At 61.4% G+C, this 16,200-nt stretch overlaps 1 protein-coding gene across 1 annotated transcript; it reads right to left on the reverse strand.

Moving 5' to 3' along the window:
• Positions 1-264: 264 nt before the first annotated feature.
• Positions 265-12,062, reverse strand: ARFGAP1 (ARF GTPase activating protein 1). The gene is made up of 13 exons (XM_082600573.1): positions 11,936-12,062; positions 9,101-9,164; positions 8,838-8,947; positions 8,467-8,638; positions 7,968-8,068; positions 7,118-7,204; positions 6,550-6,646; positions 5,695-5,751; positions 4,538-4,570; positions 3,045-3,101; positions 2,488-2,547; positions 1,857-1,933; positions 265-864 (listed from the first exon to the last, which is right to left on the reverse strand). The coding sequence occupies exons 2-13, from the start codon at positions 9,158-9,160 to the stop codon at positions 516-518; spliced, it is 1,260 nt and encodes a 419-aa protein (XP_082456699.1). The 5' UTR covers positions 9,161-9,164; positions 11,936-12,062; the 3' UTR covers positions 265-515.
• Positions 12,063-16,200: the final 4,138 nt, after the last annotated feature.

A 16,200-nucleotide genomic window follows, 5' to 3' on the forward strand; every position in this document is an offset into this window, starting at 1 on the left:
GGAAGAGGGGCTGCGAGGAAGGCCAGGGTGCCAGGGCACCGCTGCATGACCCCCCCGAGCTGATGACGGGCTTTAGGGTGACGGCAAGGCCAGGCAGGCGGTGCTTGGGTCGGGCGGACACAGGCCGGCACTGGTGCAGAGACGCACTGGGGAGCGGAGGGTAGGGGGCAGGTGGCGGCTCTCAAACACCAGGAAGTTTCTTCCAAAGGAAGAAAGAATGAGAGCGACCGGGAAGTGAAAAGTTGCTTCAAGGAGACACAGGCCTCAGTCACGGTCACCGGGTAGCTGCGGGCGCTGCTGGGGTGTTTTATTACCGAGCGCGCTGGGGGTGGGGGCTGGGTGTGGCCGATCCCGCAGCAGCAGGGAGCCCTTCCTGCGACAGCACCCGGCCCAGGGCCCCAGGAGAGCGGGGACAGGGAGGCACACGCCCCTGGGGTCCCCGCGGAGGCTGTCTTCCCGCGCAGCCGTTGCTTCTTGGGTGAAAAGGAGCGAGGAGGCGGCGTGGCCGCTGCACCCTACCAGTCCTGGTTGTCCCAGCCGTCGTCCACGGGGGCCGGCGGTGCCGCCTCCTTGACGGCCCTGGCCCTGGCCCTGCCCTCCGCCCCGCCCCCCCAGGCCTCCCCACCACCCATGTTGTCGCCGTCCCCGTTGCTGGACGCAGACGCGGGGCCCAAGCCCCACGCGTCCCAGCCGTCTGAGCTCCTCTTGTCGCCTGAGGGGTCTGCACACGTCCAGCTGTTGCTGCTCGGGGACCTGTGGGCCCTAGCAGGGTCGGTGCTCCCGAAGGCCTCCCAGAAGTCCCGGTCGGTGGTGCTGTGGGAGCTGTCCCCGCCGCTGTTCGGACAGCTCCGGCCCTCCGGGGCTCTGGGACAGAGAGCGGTCTCTGAGCGGCTCCCAGAACCAGAAGGTCCAGAAGGTCGCCGGCGTGGCCCTGAGCCGCCTGGTCTTCCCCAGGCTCCTCCCCAGAGAACGGGGATCAAGGCCGAGTCCAAGCCCCCAGCCAGAGCCCCACCCCCAACCAGGGCACTCAGCCAGTGCCACTCAGGGTCCCAGAGCCGCTGTTCTCGCTCTAGGGCAGAGGAAACCCAGCCTCAGGGCGGCTCCGCCATGGAGCTGAGGCCGTGGAGCCTGTGGGAGGGACTCGGGCCTCCTGCCACCGGAGCCGCCTCTCCACCAGCCCCACCCAAACGCAGGACGTTTTGAAGGAAAACATAAAGTGCTGGTTTCCTGCAACGATTAAGGGGAAAAAAACCCCAGACCCTTCTCTGCACCATGGAGTCCCTCAGTCCCTCAAACCACAGTCACACCACTGAGCACAGCGGACAGCACGCAAAGGGGGAAGCACTGAGGCATTCCGTCCACGAGCATGGGAAACACGCCCAGGCCTCGGGCAGACGGACAGCACGCGCCACGGCCGGAGTGGCCGCTGCTCCGGGCCTGGCCCGAGACCATCCATGCCCGCACCAGATCCCCAGGGTCCCACCTGGGGTCAGAGAAGGAGAAGGCTGACCAGTCTGGGCTCGCAGCAGAAAGGCCCGGGCGGGAGCCCTGAGTGCTCCAGAGTCCTGGGAGGTGGGTCAGAGCCCAGCCGCACCCCCTCTCCCTCAGCCTGTCCCAGAGGCAAGGCTGAGACTCTCTCCCTCCCCAGCCCTGGATGGGGGCAGCTCCCACGAGGTCGAAGGCAGGGCTTCAGAGCAAGAGGTCAGGGGGCCGACGTGCCTCTCTGCACCCCCAGGGCTCCAGGGGTTTCTGCACTGTGACCCCTGAGCCCCTGGGGGAGACACACCTGCCTCCCAGAGACCCCAGGGGAGAATGCCACGGAAGGGGGCCCACTTCGGGAAGGGTGGCCAGTATACCTGTCCAACGGGTCCTCCGCTCTCCCAGATAAAAAGGTGGTGACGTCCCTCCATCCCCTGCTACCAACTCCCTGGACCTGGAAGGAGACGTAGGCGCTCAGCCTGGGCTCTGATGCCAAGTGCAGAGTTGAGAGACTTGGGTGAAGTTTAGGAACACGGCGACACCACGGGGCTCGGGCGGTTCGTCCCGGGCAGGCTCTGCCAGGGACGGCAGGATGCCCGCTGTGTGGACGCAGAGGCTGTGGCCCCAGGAGCTCAGCGGAGAAACTCCTGGGTGGGAAGCAGGACAAATGCCAACCCGACCCCCGCCCCACCCCCAGCAGCGCTAAGGCAGAGAAGGCGGCCACCCCCAGCGCACTCACCAGGGGAGGTCGGCAGCAGCAAGACAAGGGCAGAAAGAAAAGAAGCAACAGGTTAGTGGCTGTGACGGGTGCCCGTCAAGCTGTTTCCATATTCCTCAGGCTGTCGGCACCGGAGCGTCTACCTGACCCTCCTCACGTCCTACAGGCCCCTTGGGCCAAGAAGCCATACGGGGCATGAAGCGCCCGGCCCTTCCTGCTCGCGGTTCCGGGCTCCTTGGAATATGGAGACGCTTTCAGCCGAGCCCGCCTGTCAGGCGGGGCTTCCCTACCTTGGCCGCCAACTCAGAGAACCCACTGGACACATCATCAAAAATCTTTCCCTCCTTCACCTGGTGGATCGAAACAGCATCGTCATAGCCGAGGCAGATGCCCCGCTGCCCATTACTGACAAAGGACAATGCCCACCGACACCTGTCAGGGGACCTGTCTCCGCGCCGCGTCGCCCCCTCCCCAGAAGTGAAGGCAAGGAGCAAGCCGACCACACCGCAGCCCGGGCCGGTCTCGCTCGGACCCTCCTCCGGTGGTCTCCCGAGCACAGGCTGGCACTGGCCGCAAACCGCATGCCCCCCACCCCCGGGAGCTTCTCTCGCCGCCTTGGCCTCCTCTGGGGTGAGGGGCTGGGCACACACACAGCCACGCGGGAGCAGAGTACAAGGCCAGGCCTTGCAGGGCTGGGGGACGAGAGCCACAGGCACGACACACGCTTGGGGACACAGGGAGTGAGCACGGGGGTCTGAAGCCCGAACAGTGCCTCCCAGCACCAGGTGCCCCCCGAACGAGGCCCACGGGAGACGCACGCAGCCGAGTACCGGAGTCCCCGCGTTACCTTCTCCTGGGCAGGTTTGAGGACACTCTCGTTCAGACTGTGGCCCAGCTCTGATGCCTGTTGGAAGGACAGATGCGATGAGAAAAAGCCGCGTACGTGGCAGCACGTTCACCTCAGGACTGCGAGTCCCGCCCGCGGAGGGAAGGCTGAAGACGGCGAGCAGCCCACCAGCACCCGATGCTCCAGGCTGTCGCAGAGGCTGGAGACCGCTGCCCCTGCCTACGCGCCCTGGGAAGGGGCTCGGGACAGCAGCCAGCTCTTGGAAGTCCACCCCATCTGGTGGCCACCATCAGGCTCTCCCCGTCGGAGCCCACAGGATCCATCCCAGGAGAACAGCCCCTGGCATCCCCCCGACACAGACGGGTGGATCCCAAGCCCCACCTGCCCTCCAGGCACCCTGCGGGCGTTGGGACAGCAGGGGATGCAGCCGGGGAGCGAGCCCAGGCCAGCAGCTTGGGTGGGGTGCAGGCAGGACGGAGGGGAGGCAACCACGGAGTGGGGCCTTCGCCACTGGCACAGGGCTCTCCAGCACCGCTGCAGCAGCCGCCTCAGGTTCCGGATCCCGCGCCTCCTGCCTGAGACGTGGACGCCCGAGCACCGTGGACAGGCCACGCGGGAGCCCATCGGGCTGGGGAGCCGCTCTGAGCGTGAGGACAGGGAGCACCGACATGCAGGCCACAGCGTGGGCCCCTCGGAGCAGGGCACGCACCATACAACGGGGGGTGGGGGTGGCATGCACGAGCATGGGTGCGGCCTTACCAGCTCTGGCTGCTGCTTGGAACCCCAGAACTTTACCCAGACAGCATGGGGAGACGGGGGGTGGGGGTGGGAGAGAGAGCGAGGCGGTGGGAGCGCTGTTCAGCAACAACCAGGACAGGGTCCCGTGGGCACCGCACGCTCACCAGACCCGGCGCCTCCCACCTGGGACCTTTCCAGCACGGTAGGAGCGAGCGATTAGGGAGTTGAGATAGGGGCTCAGAGAGATCAGCCCTCGGGGCGTGAGGGGGCCCGCGTGGCCCCCGAGGCTTCTTGGACGGCCTGGCACCACGCCGGGACCGCCGGGGCTGCCAGCCAAGGTGTGAGGAAAAGACGAACACCAGGGCCCGAGACGCCGCCCACGAGAAAGGAGGGCGCTAACCAGGGACAGAGGCACGCTGTTGCCACAGGATGCAGAGCCCGGTCCCCTGGGGGGCGCTGGGCCTCCCGTGTGCGGTTGACATGGCACAGAGCCTCCTTCCCCACGAGGCCAATGGCACAGGGGCCTATGGCTGCCCCCCTACCAGGGACGGGGGAGGATCTAAGCCTCCTCCACCTGCTAACCCACAGGCGCCCAAAGTGACACATGGACACGTGAGCCTGGGAGGCAAATGCATGCACGGGCCTGTCAGCGCCCGAGTTGCCCGCAGAAGTGCCCTTCCCCTGAGCGCAGGGCACGAAGCAGGCGACCAGCCTAGAAACCCTGAGAGCACGAATGCAGAGGCTTCCTTTGTTACCTTTTGACTTGCCTGGGATCCAAACTTTGTCGCCTGAAAGGAAACACAGAGAAAGGGCTTTCTGGTCAGCCGCCTGACACCAGCCACGGGGGCTGCACATCCTTGGGGCCCAGACACCCGTGCGGGTCTCCTGACGGCCGCGAGGCACTGGTGCTCACCCCACGGCAGCTCTAAGGGGCCCTGCAAAGCTGCCCACCACACCCGCTTCCCCTGGAGGGAGGCCGTCAGGGGAGGGGCACCCAGGGTGAGGGAGCAGGGCTGATGCCGGCCTCCCTGCTCTGGAATGCAGGGCGCACAGGCCGCCCACAGGCCCACAGGTGGGGCAGGTCCCTCTCTAGCGAGCTCTCCCCGTCGCTGCCGAGTGCGGTCTGGTCACACCTCTCACCCCTGCCCAGCACCCCGGCCGCTCTCATAATAAGTAAAGAGGGAAAGGCCTGGATCCCCACCGCAGCCCCGCAAAGCCCCAGAAAGAATCAGCAGAGGCCACGTGGCAAAGCGCTGGTGCCCCAACGCCAGACTCCTCCGCGGGCTCTGGCCCTCAGAAACTCCTGTCCTGGCCTCTCCAGGGCCTGTGTGCTCTGCGTCAGCCTGCCAGGCAGCCTCCCGTCCCTGCTCCGGGCGTTCCTGTCCCCACCACGACAGGGTCTCCTCGCCAGGCCCGTATCCTCGCGCACGCCTCTGTCCTGTCCCCTCCTGCCTGGCCTCCACCCAGTCACTGCCAGGAGCCGCGCACGTGCCCACGACCCAGCTGCCTGTTCTGACAAAACCCTCAAGTCCTGCCTCGCCTCGAGCCCAGGAGCAGGCGAGGGCAAGAGGAAACTCGGGCTGTCTATACCCTGGAGACCCAGCAGCAGCAACTCCAGGCTTCGCTTGCGCCGGGGGAGAGGAGGCAGGGAAACCTGGGTCACCCTGACCCCCTGCCGGCACCCGCCTTCTGGAGCCAGCCCAGCCCCTGCAGGCAGCTCCGCTCTGCCCGGTATACCACCAGCTGTCACAGCAAAGAACGTCCGTGGGGCCTGGAGGACTCGCCAGGGCGAGAGGCCGCTCGCCGGAACCCCCTCAGGGCACATGCACGCGTGGCCTGAGCCCCGTCAGGACCCCCTGGTCTCCCAGAGCCACCTGGCCTGCGCGGCCGCATGACGGGACAGGCTACTTACACCCTCCTTAGCTGCTGAGGCAAACCTGCTTGCTCCAGTGGCGAAACTGCTCCAGCCCTGAAAGGAAGTGACACAGAAGCCACACGGTGGCTCCACATGTGGCCACCAAGGGGGCGCTCCTCAGACACGCGCCGGCCGCCTCGCACCCACGTTCTGTGGGAAGGACGCAGCCAGGGCCCCAGAAGCAGCTCCTGGCCCGGATCCCTGGAGACACGCCTTCCCCCGCAGCGCCCCGCCGCCCCTCCAGACAGACCACGGGGCGCTGGGGGCACTGAAAGCTGTCCTCCTTCCTCTGAGTCCAAGGTTGTTTCCCCTAAGCCTCCAAGATAGATGAAAGCAATTTGGAAATAGAAATTCTTCATTTAAACCCCAACTCGGCCTGCTCCACCTGAAGGAACCGCGGAGGGACCCTCGTGAGGAACTGAGAAGACAAGTGCGTGGGCCTCTTCCCCAGGGCGGGGCGGGGCCACACGGAGACACATGCTACAGCCTGGGAGGCGCTTCTGGAAAACAGGCTCCCGCACAGGGGGCCAGGCCGACAGCCCCCTTCTTCCCTGGGGCAGCCCTGGTCCAGAACCCACACGCTTGGGAGGCTCTGCCAGGAGCGGGCGGCCAGGAGGGCTCCGCTCAGAGGAAACGAGGCTTGCTAAATCTGAGGGATGTGTTTTGTAGCCAAAGTAAACAAACGACAAAACACACGTGGGATTAAACACCGTAAGCAGCGCTTTAAGAAGAGGACGTCAGTGAAGGAAAGGGAGGGGGGCCTCTGTGAGACGGGGCAGCGCATGATCCCAGGACAGCCAGGCTCCGGGAGGCCCCTGGGGAGCGGGGAACGGCCAGGACGGGCGTCCTCACCGAGTACAGGGACGACATGGCGCTGTTGAGGAAGTCGTCTTCCCTCTTCGGAGGCGGTACCGTGTTCCCAAACCCCACGTAGCGGTTCTCCTGGGCCCTGGCGGGGACACAAGCAACAGCCCTGCTGCTCCCGACAGCTGGGGGTGCAGAGGTGCCCAGACCCGGGACGGGCACCCCGGAGGACGTGCGGCTCCCACACCCCAGTGTGGGGTCAGGCTCTCCTCTGTTCGTGGGACGAGGCCCTCCTGCTGCACCTGCCAGAGGACCTGGCGAGACCCAAAGCGACAGCCGGTCACTGCAGGGAGTGGGACAGGCTCGACCACAGGTCAGGCAGGTTCCAGGAAGGAAACACATCCTTTCTGCTCGCAAGCATTCTTAGCAGTTTTCTCTCCACTCAAGCCCCCAACCTGAACCTGGGCTGCCAGGCGGCACCCCAGGAGGCCTGCCGATTCTGCACCCCCTGCACATGCGGGCAGCAGCCTCCCCCAACCCTCGCAGGGGCCAAACTCCCGGGGGCCAGGTCTGCCTGGGCCTCCCCCAGCTTCCCCGAGCCCTCCGGAGGCCTTACCCTTGATAGGAGCCAAGGTCATCATTCAGCCAGTCTTCGAAAGCCTTGTCCGCGGAGGTGGTGGAGTTCCGCAGCTGGCCAGAGGCTCTGCAATGGAGGGTCAGAGGTCAGAGAGGCCGACAGGGGGTGGGCACACGCCCACAGGACCACGGGGGTCTCTGGGAGGTGCCGTCACGCCCACCTGCTCACACCTGGCTCCTCCAAAGCTTGGAGCAGAGGGTGGCTCAGGCTTAGACACAGCGGCTGAAGCCGGCAAGAAGCAGGGGGAGGCGCTGCAGCCTGGGTGGGGGCACAGCAGCTCTACGCCTGCCCGTGCCTGCAGGGAGGCCGCAGGGGTCGAGGCCGAAGCAAGCGCTCGGCAGGGATCTGGAGCCCTTCCGACAGGCATCTCGCCACACAAGGGGGAGGAGGAGGGGAGGGCTGCTGGGCACCCCTGGCGTCAACAGGGAGCTCTCTCTGAGACCGGTCACCCCGGAACACCAGCCTCCAACCCACGAGAGGACACAGGATGCCCGCCAGGGGGATGGGTCACCCTGGGGACGTGGGCAGCCCTCAGGCAGGACAGGAGACGTAAACAGCAGCAAGACTGGGTCCTACAGAGATGCCACGTGCTGTGGGCACAGATCTGAGGAACGGGGAACGGTGCTTCTACTTCAGATGTACCTTTACTGGCTGAATTTCTACTAAAAGTTTGAACTGTGACTTAAAAAGTTGTTTTTTCACTGACTTTCAGAAACGGCTCACAACTGGAGCTGTTACCGCAACAGCACAGGGACCCTGAGCCACAGTTAAGGTCAGAGCCGGGCAAACCCGGCCCAGAGCCCGGCCCGTAGGCCAGACAAGTAGCTACCGGTGGACAGAGGATGGCAGCGTCTTGGGCTGAGGTGGGGTCCAGTTCTGGGCGGGCGATGACTCCAGAGACCATTCTCTGCCTTCGGCCAGAGCGGCCACCTGCAGAGGGAGCCAGGGTGTCAGGCAGCGTGGATGCCGCCTGCCCCGCACACAGCCCCTCGGGCTCAGCTGCCACGGGCCGGGGCTCTGCAGGCGCCGACATCGAGACTGGCTCTCATGACGGGCAGAGTGAGCGAGCTCTCGGTCGGCGTGGCGCCCGGGCTCCCTCTGCAGCGCTCCCCAGGGGCTGCGAGGAGGGCCCATCCCTCAGCCCTCCTAGTCACAGGCCACCTGCTTCCCCTTGGGTGGGGCGAGCTGGGGCCACGCGTCCTGTCTGTGTGTGGACTGCATGTGGCCTCCGTGTCGTGTCAGAACCCACAGGAGATCTCAGCTCCTGGAACCACTACAGCGGCCGACGGACGGAGCAGCCTGCACACGGCCAGGCGGCCTGTCCTCACCTTGTCCCTGAAGAGGGCGGCGGCCTTGCTGTTGTACTTCTCCTGCAGGGACCAGCAGGGGTCATAGTCCTCTTGACACTCCAGGAACTCCCGGAATTTAGCGTTCCCGCCCGCCTTCATCTTCTCCAGCTCCGCGTCCTTCCACTTGTCCATAGTGACGGAACGGACAAAGCTACACACCAGAGGGCCGACCTCGCCACCAGTACCAGCATCCAAGAGCCCACCCCAAACAGGCTGGAATTAGACTCGTGCACCTCCTGTGCCGGAGCACCGGAGCACCGGAGCGCCGGAGCGGGTAGGAGCCGGCCTGTGGGTGGCCCGCACCTTCCCGTCACCCGCCAGGCGGCAGGCCAGGAGCAGAGGGCACTGACCTGAGGTGCACCCCGAGCCCGCGGTGCTTCCCCGAGCACTCCAGGCAGATCCAGATGCCGTAGGTCACGCTCACCCACTGAGGGTTGAAGGCGCCGCACTCAAAACACACCTGCGAAGAGCGCCCAGGCGACTCAGCCGGGGCGGGGCAGGGCCCCCAGAGCGGGCAGAGGGAGGCTGGCTGGGAGGCCAACGGTGACAGGGAGGGAGGACTCTGAGAGGACCCGGAACCTAAGCCGAGGGTCAAGGAAAAGCGGACACTCACGTTGTTTTCATCTTGCACCCGAACTTCCTTAAGAACTTTCCTGGTTCTCGGGCTGGCCATGGCGCTGTGAAAGAGAAAAAACAAACTTTTCAACTTCCAAATTGGTCACTTCACAAGAAGATCAACCTTTGGTGCAAACACACTACAAAGTATGACTTCAAGAAATTCCGTGAAGCTGCTTGGAAGCTGCAGGGGAACAGGGCTACTGACTGCAGGAACCTGCTCTCCACGTGCTAAGAAAAGCCGAGATCAGTCTGGACGCTCCCGGGCCAACCACAACGTGATTATTAGGGGCAATGCACAATTACTGGAGGCCGCTCATCACGTACTATCAAGACCACATGATTTATAAAAACATCCGTCTTCTGGTGAAGTTCACAGCAAGGGGTGGTCTTCACAAAACGTGCTCAGACTGGCTGTTAAATCTCATTTCCCCTTTTCAGGGCGACACACCAGACTTGAGCTGACAGTATCCGAAGACAGGGAGCCCCACATGCTCGGCCCCCGCAGCCCCTCTACCTTACTACCAGTGCAGGGAGGCTACTGGCCTGGGGCGGAAGCAGTGGCCCCGATTGACGCAGGAAGAGGCTGGCCTCCCTGGGACCATCTGAAGGATGGAGGTGACAGACAGCATGGCCACAGCAGGGCAAGGACAGGGGCCTATGGACCAGCAGACCTCCCACCGCGCCTCAGGGGGACACTGCCGGGGAACAGCAGCCACACAGCCTGAGCTGAAGAGAAAACCCATTTACTTCTTTATAGATCTCCTAGCTTCCGCAAAGTTCAAGTTCAAGTTCAAGTGGTGGCCCGGTAAGTTTCAGGCTGGGCATGGGGAGGGAGCTCAGCGTGGTGTCGGCAGTAAAGTAACCCCATGGATGCCCAGCCTGAGTCTCAGGCTGGCCCTTCCCTCGTGACCAGGACCTGCAGGCTGTCCCTCCGGCTCCCCCGGCAGCGTGCGTCCTCTCAGGACACACAGGCCGCTTAAGGGACAGAGCCACACACGTGGGCTGCTGGGGTGTCTCCAGCCTCTGACCCTGCACACGCCACTGTCTGTGAGGGACGGCTCCAACCAGCTTCCCTGCCAATGCTTTAGCGTGAAAATCCCAGGGGCAGCAGTCACCCTCGGTTACTCCCCAAGGGGACCCTGCCTCTCCCCACACCCAGGCCTCCTGAATCCTGAGCCCCAGGATGCCTAACGCCCACAACGCCCACTTCTGAGCCAGCTGAGGTTAGGAGACAAATGTCTGCTTTCTGTAACTGAGGGAAACAAAGCCAAGGGCTCGCCGGAGGCGCCTTTCTGCTCTGTATTTCTCTGTGCTGTGCATGATGGTCTCGAAGGCAAACACCTGAACCCACAATCCTGCCCAGCACCCAGCACCCAGCCCGACCCATCCAGGTGGGACTCTGTCCTCGCGCTGAGCTCCAGTCACCCACAGAGCGAAGGCAGAAATGGGTGGCCCCTGGGAGCTCTTTCCAGAGAACTGTGCCTGCCCAGAGGATCCCGTTCTGGCCAACAGGACCCAGGCAAACAAAAGTCAGAACTGGGGTGAGCCTGCCCTGAATTTCTAACTGCGTAAAAGAAGGCAGAGAGAGTGTCTGCAAGAGTACTGCAAGGAAAATACGTGAAAAGTAAATGACTTGGCTCGGATTGAAAAGGAACTTTTTTTGGACGTGAGAATTCTGTACTTCTGTGAAATGCTAACTTTAATACATAAAAAACAAATACTTCCTAACTTTCAAAACTATAGTTTGTCTTGAAAAATAATCCAAGAACTCCTGCATTAATGCTTGAAACCAAACATAGCTCTCTGCAAGTGAACATGGCCTCAGTAAACGGTGAACCAAATAACACTTCTCAGTTTACGGAAGAAGACACTTGTCAGACGGCAGAACGCTGTTCCTTAAGTTGGGACTTCCTGAATGCCTGAGATGAAAAGGGATGACTTAGGGACACCGCTTGGGGCTGTTATACAGGCGACAGGCAGAAATCCTGCTCATCTTTCTCAGAAACCACCTGAGGCCCCCGAAGCACCGACACCAAAGAACAACCGTTTCTCACCTTAAAACACCATTACTACTGAACTTCTGCAGGGTATGGTCCCAGGAAGGGATGCCAAAGCCAACTTAAAACGCTAATTATCCCCTAGGCCATTATCACAGCCCCACAGAGGATGGCGGAACCGTTAGGCCTACACTAAATGACACAATTAACTCTCACATGGGTGGTCAGCGATGAAGCTGTTTAACAGGGCAGACGAGAAGCACAGTTCTTCTACCGAAACGCACGGACACTGACAGAGAACTCCAAAGTCCCTTCTTAGTTTCCTCTCCCTCCCCCAAGACGATCACCCACGGCCACCAAGGGCGAGGCTTCCATTTCCGATTAGACCGGCCTCTCCAACACCGAGGGGGAGGACCCTTCCCTCTTAGGAGTGGAAGACCCTTCAGAACTCAGACCCGGCCTGACGGGACCCTGTGTCCAAACCAGCTCCTGGTTCCGAAGGAAGGGACGGGGCAGGGCCGGCTCGCCCCACGGAGGGGGTGTTGGTGGGCAGCGGCCCGTGACAGCCTCAGAGGAAAGAAGGCTGGGGGCCGGGAGCGAGCTGCGGGGGGGGGGGGTCCAAGCGGGGGCGGCCAGAGGAGGGGGGACGGCCGGGGGCCCGTGGACTAGCCCCGGGGTGGCCGGGGGAGGGCGGGGTGGGCGCTTCCAGGTCCTGCGGACAGCGGCCTCGGGGCGGGTGTGGGTCTGGGCGGAGGCGGCCGCCGGGAGGGGCCGTGAACCAGCCCGAGGGGAGCCGGGGCCTCGGGGCCTCGGGGCCTCGGCCGCGCGCTTACCGGGCAGAGGGCTCGATCCTGCGCGCCGGGTCGGGCCGGGGTCCTGGCCGGGGTCGGCCGCGCCGCGAACCACACCGAGGACGAGCGCCGACCACCCACCCCACCGCCACCCGCTTCCGGCTACGTCGCGCCTCGCAACGCCTCACGGGAAGCCGGGGACGGGCCGGCGGGGGCGGGCCTTCCTCCCCGCCTGCTTGGCCGGAAGCGCTGCCTCACCCCGTAGCTATGGGGACGCGTCCTCCTCCGGGCTGCTGTGTCAGAGCTGCTAGTCCAGCGGGGACCGCTGTAGCCTGGGGACTGGCAGCCGTGCTCACCAGCGCTGCGCCGTCAGGATCAGACGGGAAACTGATGGCCTGCTCAAATTAGAACGATTCATGGGCGTTTACTCACAAGGGGGCTGGTTAGGAGGGTGTGCGCGGGTTTAGGGCACCGCAGGAATTCTGCGGGAACCCAGGGCTGGAGCAGCAGAGCTGTGACGTCAGCAGACTCCAAGGAAAAGGGGGAAGGAGGGGTTCCCGGACTCGGGAAGGGCAGTGTTCTCAGGGCCGCTCCCCAAGAGGAGCTGTCATCTTTTGTTGAGGGCATGACCAGCCCAAGGTGACCTAGTAGAAGAAGCCACAGGAACAAATACCGGCCTCTCTGGCCTCTCACCCTCTGGTCTCCCGATTTTGCCACCCACTGGCCGGGCCCACCGGTGCAGTCTGAGGTGGAGAAGGGTAGGGGGTGGGCACGGAGGACAGCTGGAGACGTTGCAAGCAGGCTGCAAAGCAATGTGAATAGTAGAATCCCAAATATGGGAAATATGACTGTAGAAAGAAAACTGTCCAGAGTGATGAACTCTGGGGAGTATAACTGCAAGTGATTTTTGGTTTTGTTTTTACTCTGTGCTCTTATGTGTATTCCACATATTCTTCATTCGTCTATGTAACTTTTGGAGTGATCAAGTATGAACATTTTTACTGAGGTATAATTTACATTCAATAATTTACGTTCAATGAGTTTTGAGAAATGCATACTCCAATGTAACCTCCACCATGATCAATTATAGAACGTTTCCATCACAGGCAACCACTGTTCTTACTTTTATCCCCATTTCTTAGTTTACCTGTTCTAGAACTTCATATAAATAGAATCATGCAATAAATACTCTTTTGAATGGCTTCTTTCACTTAGCATAATGTTTTCGAGGTTCATCCATGTTGTAGCATGTCAGCACTTCATTCTTTTTAATTGCTGAATACTATTCTGTTAAATGAATATAACTCTTTGTTTGTCCATTTACATATTGGACAGTGGAGTCATTTCTGAGTCTTGGGTATTGTGAATAAAGCTGCCCCGAAATTCACATGGGTATATTTTAACATTTCTTTTGCATAATTACCTAGAAGTTAAGTTGCTGGGTGATCGGGGAGGTGTATGTTGAACTTCATAAGAAATTGTGAAGCAGTCTTCCAAAATGGCTGTACCATCTCACACCCCACCAGCCGTGTGAGAGCTCCAGTGTCTGGCGTGTACGCTGGGTTATCTCATTTGCATTTCCCTCCATTGCTGGTTGAAAGCTGCCCTGGAGGATTATCTTAGCTTCCTGGCCCTTCCAGCCCACCCTGTGCCCAGCTTAGCATGAGCACCTCATGCAGCTAGGGGAAGCCCTCAGGAAGGAGCCAGCAGGGCTTGCAGTGAGAAGCCACTGGCATCACAGAAACAAGAGGACTGAGGTGATGTGCACGGGGCACCCATAGGGTCTACACAAGGACAATGTGAGACAGTGTAGATTTTGGCATGAGACCCTGGGGCTGGGACTGTGTGGGTTCCACAAGTTCAGAGAGCAAGAGCCACGTGCCGGATTCCTTACGTGGGCTCCCTGGAGGAAGCGGGCTATGAAAGATGTTGAAAGGGAGGAGAGGAAAAGGGAAGGCGGTCCCTGAAAGGGCACAGTGGAAGCCAACATTTGGTGCTGGCTAGTGCAAACAACGAGCAGAGGCTGAACTTTCAGTTTTCTGATCATAAAGCTAAAAGGTCAACCCCTACTCCACCCCGGCTCTGGAGGCCTGGGGCTACGCTCGTCCCCAGAGCCAAGAGCAGGGAGGTGGCCACTGCAAGGACAGGGCAAGCCTGCCTCCTCACAGCATCCGTGGTGCCCCTGCCTCTCTCTGCCATCTCAAGGCTGGCTCAGTGACCAAGTAACAGAGGATCAATCTGGGCATTGAAGTGGTGAATGGAGCAGAACATGCAGCTGCAAACTGGAAATTTTTTATTACCCCATCTGAAATATTTAGATAATTTGTTTTTCTTCTAGAACTGCCGCAGTACATTAATTTCCAGTTAGAGTAACGTGCTCATCTTTGTGGTTTCCTCCCCAGGGCTGCTGAAGCTCTCGATATGATATGAATAAAACTGAAGGGAATACGAGGGCAGCAATATGAAAACCTTAGGGTAAATGGCTACACAAGGCTGGGGCTGGCCTGGGCCACACAAGTTCACCTGTGAAGTCACCGTGGGACCCGGGACACATCACTGCTGCCTCCTGGACTCAATTTCCCCGTCTGTGAAAGGAGGACCCCAGTCCCCCTTCCAGGCCAGGGGCCCACGCTTCCTGCCTGCTTGCCAGAAGTCAGGCCCTGGGCTTGAAGATCTTGTGTAAACTGCACAGCCGTGCAGCTCTTTCTGATGTGAACCTGTTGTTCAGGTGAAGAAACAGAGGTGCAGAACAAGTAAGCAATTTGCCCCAGGTCGAAAAGGCAGTAAGTGGAGGAGCCGAGGTTGGTACCCAGCCTGTGTAACATCTTCCTCAGAGTAGAAGGAGGACATGTGGGGCGAGCGTCCACTGGGGGCGCAGTTGTGCCCTCTGATCTGACCCAGCACCAGTCTCAGAGGTCAGTTTCATTCCAAACATGTGCAAGTGACAGAGAAATTGGGTTGGGCCATGAGCACTGGTCAACCGTGACCCTGTCAGGGTCTCACAGCCGGGTCCCAGGGGTCCAGCCAGCTGCCATCAGGGGTGGCAGAGCCTAAGGAAACAGCTGAGGCTACACAGGACTGGTGAGGACCATGTGTGTACATGTGTGTAAGTGTACACATCTGTGAACATGTTTGGGTTTGCACGTGTGTGCAGTGTGCATGTGATTGGTGTGTGTGGGTATACATGTGTGCATGGTATTGCATGTGTGGTCTGTGCCTTAAGGCTCGTTAGGCTCAAGGTCATTGTAGTGAGTCCCCCACGCACACAGAGACAACAGGTGTGGCGTTGGGGTGTGCCCCAGAAGAGGTGCCGCCCACAGGGCTTCCCAGAGAAGCAGGGACTGCCATACCGCTTTGCACAGCAGCAGAGGCTGCAGCTTGGAGTCGGAGAGACCGCCCTGGCCCCGGCCAGTGTCAGCAGCACACAGATGCGGGCCCAGGCTGCTCAGACCCCAGAGGCACCCCAGCAGCGCGCGTCCGGAGCTCCTGCGCGCGGGGAGAAATGAAGCCAGGGCTGTGTCCGCCTCGCCCCCAGGAGCACTGCTCCGCCCTGCACCCTGGGCATGGCCCACAGGTCTGTGTTCCTGAAACCAGTGTGGGCTGAGGAGGGGCCATGTGGGGCCCCGTGAGGACAAGGCTCCTTCCCTGCCTGGGAGGGTGGCTCTCAGGAAGTCTCGCTGCCTATATTTAAAGATCAGCCATTCTGTGGGCCTCCAGGAGCCTGGGGCATGGCAGGACCTTGGGGGCATCTTGAAATGACTATCTAATCCCATTGACTGGCCAGTGCTCCAGGGCCGCCTGGAGAGGTGGTCGCTGGCCGTGGATGTCGCCAGAGCCCTCGGTCTCTCTCTGGACTCTTAACTCCTCTTGAAATCTCTCCCATATTGGGCTCAGCTCGGGGGCAGGGGTGTTTCTTCCAGTGTTTAAGGGGATGTGCCTATGCCACCCAGCCCCCACTGGGCTCCAGGGAGCAGTTAGACCCACCTTGAGGCTGACAGGGCCTCAGGTACATGGAAACAGCCCCAGTTTCCCAGAGGGAGGGCTCAAGGTCAGGATCATTCGCTCTGTTCCAGCGATGCGGATGGAGCCGACTGTTTGCTGGGTGCTGGTAGGAAGAGGACCAGACGGACCCAGGTGGCACTGGAGCATCTGTGATGAAGGGTAGGGCTGACCTTCTGAAGGGAGCAGTGCTGCAGGGCCCAGCATGGGCTCAGGTGCTGCTGAGGCAGACTTTTGAGCCAGATCCGAGGGAGGAATTGAGTCCCTCCTGGGTGCCAGCCCTCACGACATGCCCTTGGAAGCCCACA

This window comes from Mesoplodon mirus (assembly GCF_964341445.2).
Source record: "Mesoplodon mirus genome assembly, chromosome: 15".
NCBI lineage: Eukaryota > Metazoa > Chordata > Mammalia > Artiodactyla > Ziphiidae > Mesoplodon > Mesoplodon mirus.